Below are 15,672 nucleotides of genomic sequence, written 5' to 3'. Positions count from 1 at the left end.
AAGAGCCATGAATTGTTGGTGAAAAGTTCAGGTCATCTAACTTTTTCACACAGCCTTTCCAGCACTTCCAAATAGTAAACTTGGTTAACTGTTTGTCCAGTTGGTACAAATTCTTAATAAATAATCCCTCTGATATTAAAAAAAAAAAAAGTTAGCAACATCGTTGCAACAAGTTTGTGACCTTAATTTTTACACCTCATAGAACAAAACTGGAGCCATTATTCTAATACATCCCTGGCTTCATTGACGAAATCAGGAAGCTACACTGAGACTGCTATTTGCAATATTCTTACTTATGCCTCCAAGTATCCTGTTTGGTTCTGGTCATTTTTCTTTGGAAGCTTTCTTTTCTGTTGGAAACTAGATGACATGCAAGACCGAAAGCCTTTCACTACACTTGAAAACATACTTTTACGACTTCAGAGTAGCTAAAGCTAAATTCTAGACCATGAGAATTGTTGGGCTTTTTGAGAAGATACCCCTGTTCCTTATTGGCCTGAAAAACACTAGTATGAATTATAAACGAAAATAATTCAGTCCGATGTACATATATTTTGACAAGAATATTTATTTGTTACTGAAAAATACACAAAGGTAAAAGGTTGCTTAACTGCTGGTTTTTCAGAGTACAGCAGGGTTTCGTAAGAAAGGGGGAACTATATCTGCTATATATGGCAGTTTACATTTCTAAGGCATTTAGGCTTAAGAATAGGTGGCCTAGGTGCATTTACTTGAGTTTAAATATACGGAGGCACACCAGGCAGAAAAAGGATTTGAAACTATACAGTAAAAGTCTCATGCATTTGTGTGTTAGGATTGTATATCCACCCCCATCCATCTTCCATCATTCACTTTTTCCACATGAGTTTTGGGGCTGTTCATAGAACACTGGCAATAATCTACTCTTCAAGAGTTGGCTTATAACAACAACACCGATGGGACACACAGAACTGAACTATTTCATGGACAGGTTCCATAGACTCTTACCAACTTGAGGCTCCAGTAAGAAAAACACTGATTTGCAAAGGCACAGTGGAGACAGGTTTAATGCATTAAATATAACATGAATCATTCACAATAACAAGTTTAGTGTTTCAGGGAACTTTTGTTAATACAACACAGTTGGTCACACAAAATACAAATGCTTCTGTTGATTTGTCTTGGCAACTCAGATACATCAACAGTGCTAACAGTTTAACAGCTTTGTTCTCATCTGACAGAAAATAATGGCAGTTCTGCAAGGCAAATGTTAAACCTGACCGTATGTATTTATTAATTCCACAGTGTTTTGACAGCTTATAGGGGATGGAACTCAGAGGATGCTGACACGCTCACTGAGGGCTGTCATCTCTGTTTCTTCAGTTTCAGGACTGTCACTGTGAGTAGCACTTGGATTGATCAGGTGTGTGGGGTACGGCAGCCCCTGCTCTCCTGCATATTGTTCCCACCTCAGGTCATCACTTTCATGGGTGATGTAGCGTTCCCCACTTTTGCATTCCAGTTCTCGTAAATCTAACCAGGTCTGATAATCCTGAGGAAGAAATTCCAAAATATTACCATACAGATGATTAAAACTCATTAAAACACCGTTCTGTAAGTTGTCAGTTCCCACCATTGATGAGTTACCCTTTTTCCTTCCACACTTAACAGGGCTGTGCCGTTCATCAGGCACCCTGAAGTGGCAGCATCAGCACCAAAGCCATCCTATTTGCCTGAATTTTGCAAACGCATACTGCTTACATGATATCATGCATGGAAGGGTGGGCAAGAAAGGCTTGCAGTTGAGCAATTAGAATGTTGGTATGCCTCTGAGATTTAATGACTACAAATAAACCGTTAGTGTTTCAGAGTACCATTTTTCTAAACTTTAAGTTCCATGTGAAAATAATAAATATTTAAGAGAAAGCAAACAGCGCATGACCAGATGGGCAACTACTTGGACATTTATCAGGACAGCACATACACATGCATTGGAAATCTGGTCCTTGGAGTTTTGTTATGACACCTAGAGTTTTTGGTTTTGGTTTTCAGTTTTGTGAATTGTGTGTGTGTGCATGCGCACACGCGTGCAAGTGTGTGTGTGTGTGTCCGCGTGTGTGCACATGTGTGTATTTGTGTGTGGTGTGTTTCTCCTGTCAAATTTTCCTGGTAGAGAGATTTAGAAACACTAAATTGTTATTAAGCCCTAAGACTGTATGCATTTTGGCAAATTGATATTAAAATTATACTTTTAAAATACGACAAAAGATTTTTATATATAGTATCAAAAATCTTACAAATATTTAGAAGCTCATCTGATTGAGGAAATATCCAGTGGTTGATTTTTACCTGTAGCCAAGGATGACTCAAGGTCTTATCCACGCTGTAACGCTTTCTCATTTTTACTTGCAGCAAGTTATTGATAAGATCAATAGCTGAAAAAAAATTAATTGTTGGTAAAAATAGATGACAAATCTGGAACATATGCAGAATTCACTTCCAGATTATTTCAGTTAATACAGCCTAGTGATATCAGGCACTAGAACCTCAAGAAAATCTGTCTCGAGAATTCTAACACTGATTTTCATTTTATTTCGGATGCTGAAAAATAAAATTGGAAACAATTGTGGAGGAAAGAATATGACTCTTTTGTGTTTATGATCTGAATTTCTCTTGGTTTATTCTTTAACGCATTTGTCTAAAGTTTTATTTAAATATATACTATTCAAATATATCTTGTGCTAATAGCAGGGTAAAACTAATATTCAAGAGAAAGCATTTACTAATTTTGCTATAAAATGTGATTAAAGTCTGAATACACATAATGGACTTCATAGTCTTAAATTAAATGAGACATCTAGATGCCATATTTAAAAGGAAAAATATAAAGCATAACATGGGCCAGGATTCATTATAAACTTAGAGCCTAAAAACCAACTGCCCACCAGGAAAACACTTTTGTCTCATTCACTGTTATAAAAATGTGAATTTACTCCCCAACTTTCCCATCCACCAAGTCTGAATCAGGCGGCTTTAACTCGATTGTTTGGTTTACTTCAGCCTGTATGGATCTGAAAATACAGATTGTCACAAGAGTTCAGAGGCCACATGGAACAAAGATCAATTCATTCAATCAGAATGAATCAGAATCCTTCTCACTATCAGGCAAAGGGAAAAAGAATTTCTACAGTGTTTTGGTAATCTAGAATTGTCTGTCTCTGATACTAATATTCCAAATAATTGCCTACATGAAAGGGCTATAGAATCTAACACCTAAGAATTCTTTGATTGGAGACAGTAAACACAACAGCACACATTTAACTGCTGTCTACACCTGTACACCCTTGCTTTAGCTCAGATACCTTAGGAAACACAGGACTTAGTACAGTTTCAAATTCCCAACGTGTGTTTTCAGAAAGGTTCTGAAAGCATAATTCTCTCAGGGAACTGTGTATTGGGCATGTGCTTTAAAACATCCCTTCCCATGATTTACTCACTGGTGAGTAGAGAGCAACCTCCCTCCATTCTTGCTGCTATGAAATCACTCACTGGTGAGTAGAGTGCAACCTCCATTCTTGCTGCTGTGAAATCACAGAGCAAAAATGGAGGATGAGGGGTGAAGGGAGAGCTTATGTGCTACTGTAAGCATGCCGCAGCATTACGCTTCCCCAGACACTGCAGGAAATAAACACATGCTCTCAATTCACTCATTCTGCTTTGAATTCTGTAATTAGGAAGGTAGGAGTACAGTAACTCAACAAAATATCTGGTTTGTGCCTGAAGTGAACCACATGGCCTAACGGGGAAGGAGGCACTGAAAGGGGAGAAACTAGAAGGGTCTGAAGGGAATGGAATAAGTGAAGATGAAAAATTGTTCTGATGAATGAAGCTCACAATCCCAAGTTTCACTACAGCCACAGTACCCAGGGGACCAGAAAAAGCACAGCAGGACAATTACCAGGACCTCCACGAGAGAAGAGTTTAGACCATAAGGAGGGAATTAGAGGGAATACTTGTGTGGCTAAATATGTGTATGTGTGTATTTATAAATACATTTTGTGGCTCTTTGCAGCAGAAAACAGACATAATTAACTATTAACTGTTGGAACCTATAGTTAAATATTGGGAACCAGGTGTTACTGAGAAAATAGGTGCATCATTAGTGTTTGAGAGCTCCATTCTACATGTCACTGTTTCTAGAACTCTTAAAATATCCTTTTTATTAATTAACTCTCATACAGTCTGGCATTAACTGTACCCTCCAATTGCCTTTCACTAAACACATTTTTAAAAGAAATACTAAAGTGGCTTTTTTTTTTTTTTTTTTTTTTAACAATGTTCTCTTGATTGGCCATTTTCCTCACATGTATTCTCAATCATTCATTCATCTGTTCATTCACTAAATATTCCCTAAGGAATTACTGTTGGCAATTATTTAGGGAATAAAAAGATATCTTACTCCCTGAAAATCCCCCAATCTAGTTGCAAAGGCAAAAAGTACATGTGTGTGTGTGTATGTGTATAAAATGACAAAATGCACCATTATATACATTGTGTGTGTGTGTGTGTGTGTATGTATATGTATATATATATATATATATATATATATATATATATATATATATGATCTTTGACCTTTAATTAATGTCCTATTCAAAGAAATATTTAGCTCACCATGACTTTAGCTCAACATTTCAGCATTCAAAGAGTCTTCTCAATGTGATGTGCTTCCCTCTTATCATAGAGACTAATCCTCTTAGTTTTCCACCACTTTCAAACTGAATAACCTGCTATGTATTAAATTATTAAGAAACTTTTTTCAGAATAAGGCTTAAACATATGGCTTGATGACTCTATCACAGATCATACTCCAACTGCCATGCCTATTAATTATTCTTTGAACAGGCTGATAAACAAGCAATGTTTCCTCCTAGGAGTATCCCATCCAGTGCATATGTTATCATCTTCTCCAAAGCTGTTATGGGAGAGTTCCTCAAATGTTTTATTACAGTCAAGACACATCAGTCCTTGGTATTATCCATCCTACCAAATAAGATCTGGCAATCCTATTTAAAAAGAAAATATAATTATTCTGGACTAATAGATTCTAAGTAAACTAATATTGACTTTTAGTCATTTCCTTTTAAGTACCAAGATTTGTGTAAATGTTTGCAAACTATTCAATCACTCATTCTAGAATTTAGAATTTTGTCAAGAATAAACGTGAATTTTGTCAAGAATAAACGTAATTTTTGTTTTTGTTGAATGATTTCAGTAGTCATCATTTCCCCCCTTTTGAAATACAGAAAATTTGGCCTGTGTGAAGTATCCTGGCATTGCTCTCATTTTATCTATGATTTTTTTTCAAAATTACCCACAACGACTCTAAGAGCTCTGTTAGCTTCTTCAATAAGCAGCATATCCAGTATTGTACCTCATAGCTGCCATTTAGTGTCCTCTTTTGGTATCCCCATTTCCCCAAGGTCTAACCCCAGAGATAGATAATGTGTGTATGTAAAAGATACACCCTAAGGAAAGGGGAAGCCAGTAGCACAGGAGCAAAAAAAATAATAAATAAAGACTAGTAAAACAGGAGTAGTCACAACAATCCCAGAAGCTAGCTGGCAATCAGAAAAAAAGACCAAATTGGGTCTCAACTCCAGTTCCAATATGCAACACGAGTCAGAATTGGGACCTAGAGGGAACACGGCAGGGCTTGCCTTTGAAACTGTGGCACTGGATAGGGGGACGAGGAGAGACAGTGGGAAAGGCAGATACAAAACTGGGCCATTCTGTGAATTTCTCTCAAACACAAAGCAAAGGGGAAAGGGAATACGGTCTGGCAGTGGGAAGCAGGAAGGAAAGAGGACTGCAGCAGAACGGGAAGTAGGAAGGAAAGGATGCATGCTGGCCCATCAGCATAACAGGCCTCTGGTGCTCGAGGGGGAGGAGGACGGGAAGAGGAGTGCAGAGACTCCAGGTTTTCCGGAGCTCCACAAGGATCTGGAGCTCATGAGGAAGGGATATTTGGGGAAGCAGAGAATGACTGAAATTTCTGGTACCCTGTTACTCCTTCCACAGACTAGCAAGAAGTATATATCCACATTACCTGCCTTTCATGAGGTGAGGTTTACTGCATCACAAGTGCTGGTCTCTTTGCAGTTTGGGGCACTAAGCAGATGCCATTTTAAACAGCTGGGATTGGGCTAGGGCCAAAGTGTACAGGAAATGAGAATCCTGTTTTATCTTGGGTTATACTTTCTGTTTCATACCCTCCTCCTCTTATTCTCTCAGATGGACACTTTCCCTCCTCTCTCCCTGAACAGGAATAAAACAGACAGTGGCTGGTTCCTCCTTCTCTTTGCAGTAAATATGATGGCAACTTTTTCAGAGAGTGGTAGAATTATTTTCTGATTGTACCTGCCAGAAAATTCTGGGAGTTAGCCTTTCTAATATTATTCTGAAAGTTCTGTTCTCTTATTCATCCTTAAACTCAATCCCTTCCATATTATTAATAAATAGTCTCAAATCCAAGCTCTCGGAACACTTTGGATAGCCATGTTGGGGCAACGTGGGAAATCTTTCCTTTTTCCTTCTTATTGAAAAATTTTAAACAATCACGTGGTTCAAATTTTCATTTTTAAAGAATCCCTTATTCCTCATGAGCAAAGGATTTTGTGCTTTCTAAAATGTCTCCAGCCATGGATTAACACAAATGTTTCTTATAAATTAAAAAGGAAAAGAAAATCTGTATTTTGAAGTCGATTTTTTTTTTTGCTACAATAAATTCTTGGCTAACACAGTTACCTTCCTCCTAACTTCCTACACAGCAATTTCTCTCGTTGTCCCATCAGTTGAGAGACTGAAATGTCAGGAAAGAGAAGAGATAATTTTATCTAACGTTCTCTTTTACCATTCTCTTTTACCAGAATGGGTCTTTCAGCAGATGTTGGGTAGCTAAAATTCTACATGGCCTGTTTGCCAGGTGCCTAAATATATCTGAACAAAACCAAAATTAAATGGTATATGCAGGTGCTGAAGAGCTTTGTATTTTAATATGAAAAGAAATGTTCCATTAGACTGTTAATTGTATGGATTACATTTTCTTCTGGTATCAAAATACAGAATTATCATTGAAATTGTGGAAACTACATTGTAGTCATTTTCTATTTCAAAGCAAATACCACAACAGATTCTGTGTATGTAGAAGGCTCATTTACATGTGCCATTGCTATGACTAAGCTGAGTGGCATCCAAAGCTTGGAGAAAATCCTCCAAAAAGAACTGGACATATGTGAATACATAATAGGTCCCTTAAGTCACACCTCTCAATCATCTTCCATTTCCCATCTTTTACTATTTCAGTATATGCCTGTCTCCCCCTATTATCCCCACTAGATTTTAGTTCCTTTAAGGTCACACAGATTGTATATTCATCTTTGCACATAAGTTTCATAAACACTTGAAATAAAACACATCATTTAATGCGTGAGAGAAATGCTTGCTAAATAGCATTTGGTGAATTGAATATATTCATTAGAAATTTCAATAGCCATTTTCTCAGCTCTAAGTTGTAATATCCACATTAAGTGCAATATGGTTTGTATATTTTGGCTAAAAATACTCCTGGATGGTAGGAGATCACAACTCTACAAGATGTAACAGAACACAGGATCAGTGACTTTTATCAGCAAATCAGAATCATGCTGAGAATATGTGCTACACAGATCATGTTTATTTTACAGAAGAGAAATTACCTGTGAAACCCCGAGGCTAACTGTTTTGCCCAGACACAGTACTTTTTATTTTTTTCCATACTGTCTCTGCCCACCTACAAATTATTCAGGTACAAATTTTCTAATTAGAAACGAGATCAGAACTGTCAGCCTGTGACGAAGCCATCACCTGTCAACTACTGGGCTCCTTGCCTTCTTCTATTTTCTTCACTTTCCATTCGACCTCATCGCCGGTCACAGGGCAGTGCTCAGTACTTCTGCCTTTGGTTTGCTTCACGCTGATGGTAAGTTATGTGTTTATTTTAAAAATCATTTTGCAACCCTTCGCATACCAGCTCTCAACCCAGCAAGTGGTTGCCCAGCAACACTAACTGGGACGCTCTTCTCAAGGGCTGAAACCAGAGGCTGCCGGAAGCAAACAAGGCCACTGGAAAGCATCATCTCACTCGTTCCCAAGCCAACTCCCGCAATCTAAAGAAGTGCAAGACCTTTAGTGACTGAAGTTGATGTCTTTCCTTTTCCAGTTCTTTCCCCTGTAGAAAGTTATTCTGTCAATGGTTACTCTTTCGTTCTACATTTAATTTCATTGCTTCTTGAAGACCAGCAACAATTTAACAATTTTGAAAATACTGAGTTGTTTAAACACAGCATACAGCAGCCCCCAAAGTGATGCCAAGTTGATTCAAAATTTAAAGTAAAAATCAAAATGTATTTATATTATTATTATTTTCATATGATGTTTAGTATCACCTTTCATTCTTATTGCACATTAATAGTGTTTGTCGAATTGTTGTTTTTTTTAATGCTAACACTCAAGCCAAAGGTTAAGTCAAAATCTTTAGGGGAAAATCTTTAAAGTTAAGTGAAAATCTTTAGGGGAGGTTACTAGCAGTTTTAGAAGTGTCTCAGGTATTTCTAACATGTGCAGCTAGGGTGGAGAATAATGTGCTAAGAAGTGTTTCTCAGACTTTTACAGGCATATGAATCATCCAGGGATCTTAAACTGAAGGTTTTGATTTGGTGGGTCTGGGGTGACCTGAGAGTCTGCATTTTAATGTCTCCCAGGCAGAGTCTTAGACCACATTTTGAGTAGCAAGGGGCCAGAGGTTTGAGAACATTGAAAGTAGTTCACAAGTGGTTCAACATTGCCCAAAGGGCCCCTGAATAGATGGATGTAAACATAGACAAAGGTATCTAATCATAGAGAAAGGTGTCTGTCCTTAACCCCACCTTGTTCAGTTTTCCGGAAGACACAGAATGGTTTCAGGATAGCCTCTGCTCAGAAGATGCCGACAGGAAAAGCAAACAAGTTGCTTTACACAAGTAAGTTCCAAAATAACTATAATTCGGAGCTATGGGCCATACTGGTAAGATAGCATTTAACAGGGACAAAGAAACTAAGTCCTTTATTTAGGTCCCATCTCACCCCCGCCACCCTCCCCACCCCCCACCCCGAGAAAGGTCTAAGTACAGAACTGAAAAACCTGGCTTATCAACAATATGCATGAGTAAACATTCAGGGATCCAAATTCATAGTAAACTCAACATGAATCTACTTATTGTCCCCAAATCAAATGTCATGTTATGTCATGCTAAAAGAAAGGTGTTCTTTATAATGAGGGAAATGGTGGCATCACATTACTCTCAGACTCATTGAACCTTGAGGCAGAGCAATTTTGAGGTTTGATTTTGGGGGGAAAAAGAACACATAAGCAAAGAGGGGAGAGTTTAAACCAGAGTGAACAGGAGGGAGACTGAAGGAAAAACTGACTGCCCAGGAAAAGAGAAGGCTCAGGGTGATATGATGGCTGCTTTCAAACCTCTGAGATAAACTTTCATTCGGAAAAAGGATTGGGTTTGTTCTACCAGTAAGTATAAACAGAGACATTTTACTCATTTGTGCTAGGGTCAAATTACGAAGAAAGAGGGCTCCTCGTGAAATTGCTTATTTTCTATTATTGGAGCAATTTAAGAATATTCCGGATAACTGCTCAGTGGATTGGTACTTCTGAGCAATATAGAGGTTACATAAGATTTTTAACATCTTGTATTTTGAAATATTCTGTTGTTACTGTGGAAGAAAGCAAACTTACAGAATATTTAAACTTTGTAGTTCTTCTACACTGACATCTCCACATATATTCAGATATCATATTTTAACTCAACTATGATAGACATTCAGAAGTGAAATTTTAATTTTATAATTTGGATACATAGGAAACATTTCAATTTGGGGGGTAAATAAACAGCCAATTTTTGAGCACTTATAATACCAATGCTCTGGCTAAAATTTCTTTTGATCAGTTTCTTTGTACAAATTATTTATTAGAGAAAAATTCCACTAATTGTATTATCAAAATAAATGATTCTTTTCCTGGTGGAACATCTCTTTTAGATATTCACTCTTTTGGATTTTGAAACATGTATGAAATATGTATCCATGTACGTATACACACGTATATTTAAAAATTCACTTTACTAGTAGATATTATTTAAATCATTATATACCTTTGGTTCATAATTTTCAAGTTCCTTATTATTGAGCAAAACGTATGTTTTTTTAAAAATATTAATTTAAGTAATTCCAGAATTCCAAGTAGAGACTGTTTAAAATGTTAACCCCCAGTGAAAGTTCTGACCCACAAAATAAGACCTAGTAGGACAATCAGCTCTAACACGTCTTTTAGAGCAAAAATTAATATAAGACCTAGTATCATATCATATATCATATCATATCATAGTAAAATAAGACTGGGTCTTATATTAATTTTTGCTCCAAAAGACACATTAGAGCTGATTGTCTGGCTAGGTCTTATTTTCGGGGAAACGCGGTTATTCACTTTAGTTTACCAATTGTAATAGAATTTCCTGGAGCCCAGTCAAGTGTTTTTAAGCAGTTCACTGGCTAGTCCCCTCGCACCTCCTCCATGATGTTATGTCTGACAGTGGTGCTAATATGTTGACAAATCAATGTATTCATTAATATTCAGCAGGCTTGCTAGATCTGCAGGCCTTGTAAGCTGTTACAAACACAGTTTAATTATTAAAATGACAATTGTCTCTCTTTTGTTTCTCATACCATTGGATTTCTGGGTCTCATCTACCCGAGGCTCATTTTCAAAGAGGTTATTTTTTGTTTTGAACAATATGTAGTGAAAGAGGGACCTACAGCTGGTTTCTTTTCATGGCAAAGTGCTACTTCCAACTTAAGTGTTTAGTGTTCTGGAACACTGTTGGATTCTGAAAACATACCATGTGGTAATGGTGCTAGGCTTTTATTTAGCTTTGCTTTGTGTTTGTACTGGCTGTATTTTTCATTTCCAATTTCTGGGAGAAAAACACACTTGTGACCAATTTTATTTGAATTTACCACAATGAAAGGCAAAAATTGCTTGTAAAATAAAGTTTAGACTCTCTGATAAATTTAGTGGTATATTATTATGGTCATTCTATGCCTCAAGATGCCATATATTCTACATTATACATAAATGTCAGCATAGGACTGTGACCAACTGGAAGAGAAACCTATGGATGTGCTTATCAGGGAAAGGCAGAGGCAGAAATACTACCACTGAGACTGTGGAAGTGCACAAGTGGAAAAAAAACCTACATCACTATTGCACCATGACAATTTGATAATTGTGAAGTAAAGACAAGCTATAGGATTAATGCAAGGGCATTTCCTTTTTTTCTCCTTTTTATGTACAGTATGTCAAGGCTGCGTGTCTGATCTTAATTCTTGATAATACAAACTAACCATGTGACTCTGAAGCTGAGCAGTAACATCACAGCAGGTGAGTTGAGAATAGGTGCTTCTTCAGACTTCACCTGTGAACACAGAAAATGATCTCTGTCTGCGGGGGACGAGGCTCACTGTGAGACAATTTCCGAGGTTGCCTCTGTGTTGATTACTGCCTGCTTGCCTCCCTAATGGCATATAAAGGAATATCAAAACTCTAAAGGATAAAACAGTAATTTCTCTGGTGATCTTCATGGTCCATTACTAACCTTCCTCAGATTTACCATGTATCTCTAATTGAACACATCAATTCAATTTGATGATGGAAATACACCTTTATTCTAACAGATGCTTTCCCATCGCTATAGATTTGTCATCGTTCTCCTGGTAAGATGACTTGCACCGAAGCAAATTACATCTCACTTTCCCAGCTATAGAATCCATGTCACTCAGTTCTCTGTGTCACTTCTCTTCTTCCTCTAAGAATAAACGCTTGAGAAAACAAAAGCTGTCTAATAAAGTCATATATAAAAAAGGAAATTTAAGATGTGTATTATGATCTTGTGCAACTAAAGGAATGTAGGAAAAGAGAATTCATTCGACTTTCCCACTTGAAAAATCTCCTTTGCGTGGGTACAGACAGGTTTAGAGATTTAAAATTATATCTTCTTTATCTGCTCAGGCACAATGCGAAGATTGGTATTATAGAAAAGGAAACACAACCCTCTAGCTCTTCAGTGAATAATATTCATATGTAGAACATTATATGTATGTTTATAGATTTAAAATGTTAGGCAACTTTTAGGCCAAGCATGAAAGTACTGATGTTATACAAAAGGTTGTACGCCGTTCATTCCTGGAGGCTTTTTTCTCTCCATGTACTTTTGTTTATTTATTTATTTATTTTTTTATGAAAGTGTCATATGCACCTTATAAAAGAACTAAATCAATCAGTAAGAGATCACAATAAAAAATAAAAACCTCTCATCTCATTAGATCCACTCTCCAGAGATGACCTCTTTTAACTATTTAAAAAATTTATTGTGATTACTTCTATAACTTTAAGACAATAAACAAAGTATCTTTTATGCTTGACTCAGTAACTTTAAAACAGTACTATTCAAAGAGTGGTCCGTGGATCAGTACCAGCATGTTAACTATTTATTGGTTTGTGATGGGATAAGTATAGGAAGTGAGACTAAGTATTTGGAAACTTTTATAACATTTTGACATTGCTGTCACATTTTTATTATATCTTATTATTTATTTAAAAACTAAAATAAAATAAAACTGGCCCTTTACTACAGATAATTTGAAAAGAACAACCTTAAAAAAATAAAACAAACATTGACTCCCTTTCATTAAAGAAAATGAATCATTTCACTTCAGTTTTCTCTATCTTATTGACCTCTATCTCCCAAGTTAAGTTATAGTAAATTAATTTGGTGGCCACCTTTGTAATTTAGAACAGTGCCTGGTACAAGATATAGGATGTATATACACACATGTATGTAACAATTACTAAAAAGTATTAACTCATGATTAAGTCATGTACTAAATCTTACACATAAACGTGTAACTCCCTCCATTCACCAGGCAGAATCCCATGAGAACTCCGTGGAAGTTAGGGGTCTTACAGCTCTCTTCTTCAATTCTTGGACCCCCTCATTCTCAGTGTTGTAGAAGTTTCATTATTTACATTCTTTTGCATAATTATAATGAAGTAAGACATACTGAAGGTTATCTAAAATTTAATATTAACAAGCAATATGTGCAACAACCTACATATAACTATTATTAATTGATGAACTATTGGATTTTAATACATATCCCCTATAGGCAATAACCTGTTCCCCTATATTATAACCTAAGTGAAATGTCTAAATCTATGCCCACGCAACGGAAAGTTTTCAAGTATTAAATAGATCCTCTTTTCCTACATTTCCTTAATTGCTCAAAATCATGACACATGTTAGTTAGTTCTTTATTACACAACTTTTTGTATTTCCCGGAGTTTATATATATTTTTACAAATGAGAGAGGAATTTTATAATTTATCTAAATTTGAATATTAGGAACTTAGTTTAAATTTTTTAAGAGCACTGTCAGCTGTCAGGTCCTTCAGGAGTTCCTGAATTTAATTTTTAACAACTCCTTCCTAATGAACCAGGGCTCTGGAGCAGTGTTTTTCAAAGTTGGTCCCAGGACTTACATTCCCAGGGTGCACCACAGCTGATTATGGGGGTGGAGCCTGGGAGTTTCCGTTTTTAATTTGTTCCTCTGATTAACTGTCAACATGCCAAAGTTTAAAATGCCTGCCTTGCAAGCATTCCTGTATTCGACTGTTAGTTCTTCCATTGCCCATTTTGAAGCTCTACACCTCTGGTACCTTCTTCTTAAGTCACAGACTAAGTCTCGCTTGCAATTTTTTTGGGGGAGGCATATATATAGCTGTAATTAAATATGTGTTTAGTTACACACACACACACACACACATATATATATATATATATATATATATATATATATATACATATATAACTTTATATAGTTGTAGTTATATATGTGTGTGGTGTATATAACTAAATACAAATATACAGATAGATATACAGATCATGTAAAGTGATTGGGAAATAGAAAGTGTTCAGTATATTTAAGCTAATATAGTAATGTCAATGTGTTGAGCTTTCCAGTGCAATCTCATTTAATACTTAAAATAATCCAGTGAGTTAGGAATTTGTATCACCATATTTCAGACAAGAACACTGAGACCTACGAGAATAAGTCACTTGGATGAGGTCCCCAAGACTCGTAAGTGGAAGAGCTCTCAACTCAGGTCTTTATCACAATATAATCCTGTTTCCCTGTATTTTCAGACATTATTAAAATAGTGTGGCTACTCTAGCTCTAAGCTAGTGAAAGCATATTAAAAATTTAATATGACAGCATGGCTAAATTCATTAGAAGGATAATCAAGAGACGGTAAAAGCAGTGAGTTAGAACATCTACCTTGGAGCCAGATAACAAGATTTGTACCTGGGCCCAGCCAGGGCAAGCCTACAATGCCTCATCTTTAAAATGGAAACAATAGTAGTATCTACTCAAAGGTTTGGGATGATTAAATGAGTTCATATATGAAGTATTGAAAGTAGTGCTTGGCTACAGTGTAAATGTTGTAGAAGTGTTAGATATGACTATCATTTTCTTTCAAAATTTCTTTTTACTATCTTCATTTTTCCTATAACATTTGCTACGTCAAGTTTTCCTCAAATTTTCTTTCAATTTTCAAATTATACCTTGATTTGCAAAACAGACCCCCAAACCAAACCAAAATGAAAAAAAAGCATCCCTATTTTTATAATGTTCATCTGCCAATGCTTTTGTGTTTGTTTTTAGACTACTATCTTTTCCCTGCAGGAACTTCCTGTCTCCAACCTGGATGATGGAGGGGCTCTCCATCATCTATATGGCCAATCAGAGCCAGGCGGTGACTGTGTGATTGCTCCTAGGGTATTATGGGATTGAAGCATAGCCAATCAGTGCCGCTTTCAGAGACTCTATGGCTACTGAGGGGTAATTACTCTTCTATTCTGAGATCATGCACAATGAGCAGCCCCTAAGCCTACAACTGCTGGGGGATCACTCTGAACCACATGAAGGGTCCACCTGAGAAGGAAGCCATCATAAAGTAACGCTGAGCTGAGAGATGGAGAAATATGACACTTTTCCCCAGCTCTCAGTCAACAGGACCCAGATGAATGAGGTTCACCTTTGAACTTCCCAGCTGTGTGACTCAATAAAGTATCTTCTGCCTCCGTTAGCTAGAGATATGTTTCTATTATTTGCACACAAGAATCCTGATTAATTCAGTGATAAATTATTAGTAAGCATTTCTCTAGAATGCCAGTACTTGGCTTATTATATTATCACAACAAAAATAATGAGTTTAAAATATTCCCTGTAGGTTCCTAAATAATAAACCTTAAGAAATAAGTACACTTTGGCATGCAATAATGCATGGTTTAAAGAATGAAGGTAAACAATTTCAAATCCAATCCCTACCACTGTGTGACTGTAAGGTAAGTCACTTAACCTTCATAGAGACTAAAACATATTACTTATTAGAGGATTGGCGTGAGGATCAAATGGCACGATGGCAGCTCAAGCAGTCCGATATATAGTATGACATCGTATCAGGTCCATGTCTACACTAACAGA

General features: G+C 36.5%; 1 protein-coding gene across 3 annotated transcripts in view; it reads right to left on the bottom strand.

Annotated features, from left to right (window-relative positions):
• Positions 1-548: 548 nt before the first annotated feature.
• The window catches only part of PRKD1 (protein kinase D1), a 297,817-nt gene continuing 282,693 nt past the window's right edge, over positions 549-15,672 (bottom strand). For all 3 annotated transcript variants that reach the window (XM_019746850.3, XM_074328119.2, XM_088796919.1), the window contains 2 exons: positions 2,329-2,414; positions 549-1,531 (listed from right to left, as the gene is read on the bottom strand). In XM_019746850.3, coding sequence (XP_019602409.2) covers positions 1,313-1,531; positions 2,329-2,414 — 305 coding nt within the window. In that variant the 3' untranslated portion in view covers positions 549-1,312. The remainder of the gene's footprint in view (positions 1,532-2,328; positions 2,415-15,672) is intronic.

This window comes from Rhinolophus sinicus, chromosome 3 (genome assembly GCF_057876585.1).
Source record: "Rhinolophus sinicus isolate RSI-liver-muscle chromosome 3, RSI-T2T, whole genome shotgun sequence".
Taxonomy (NCBI): domain Eukaryota; kingdom Metazoa; phylum Chordata; class Mammalia; order Chiroptera; family Rhinolophidae; genus Rhinolophus; species Rhinolophus sinicus.
This window is presented reverse-complemented; position numbering and strand designations above follow the sequence as displayed.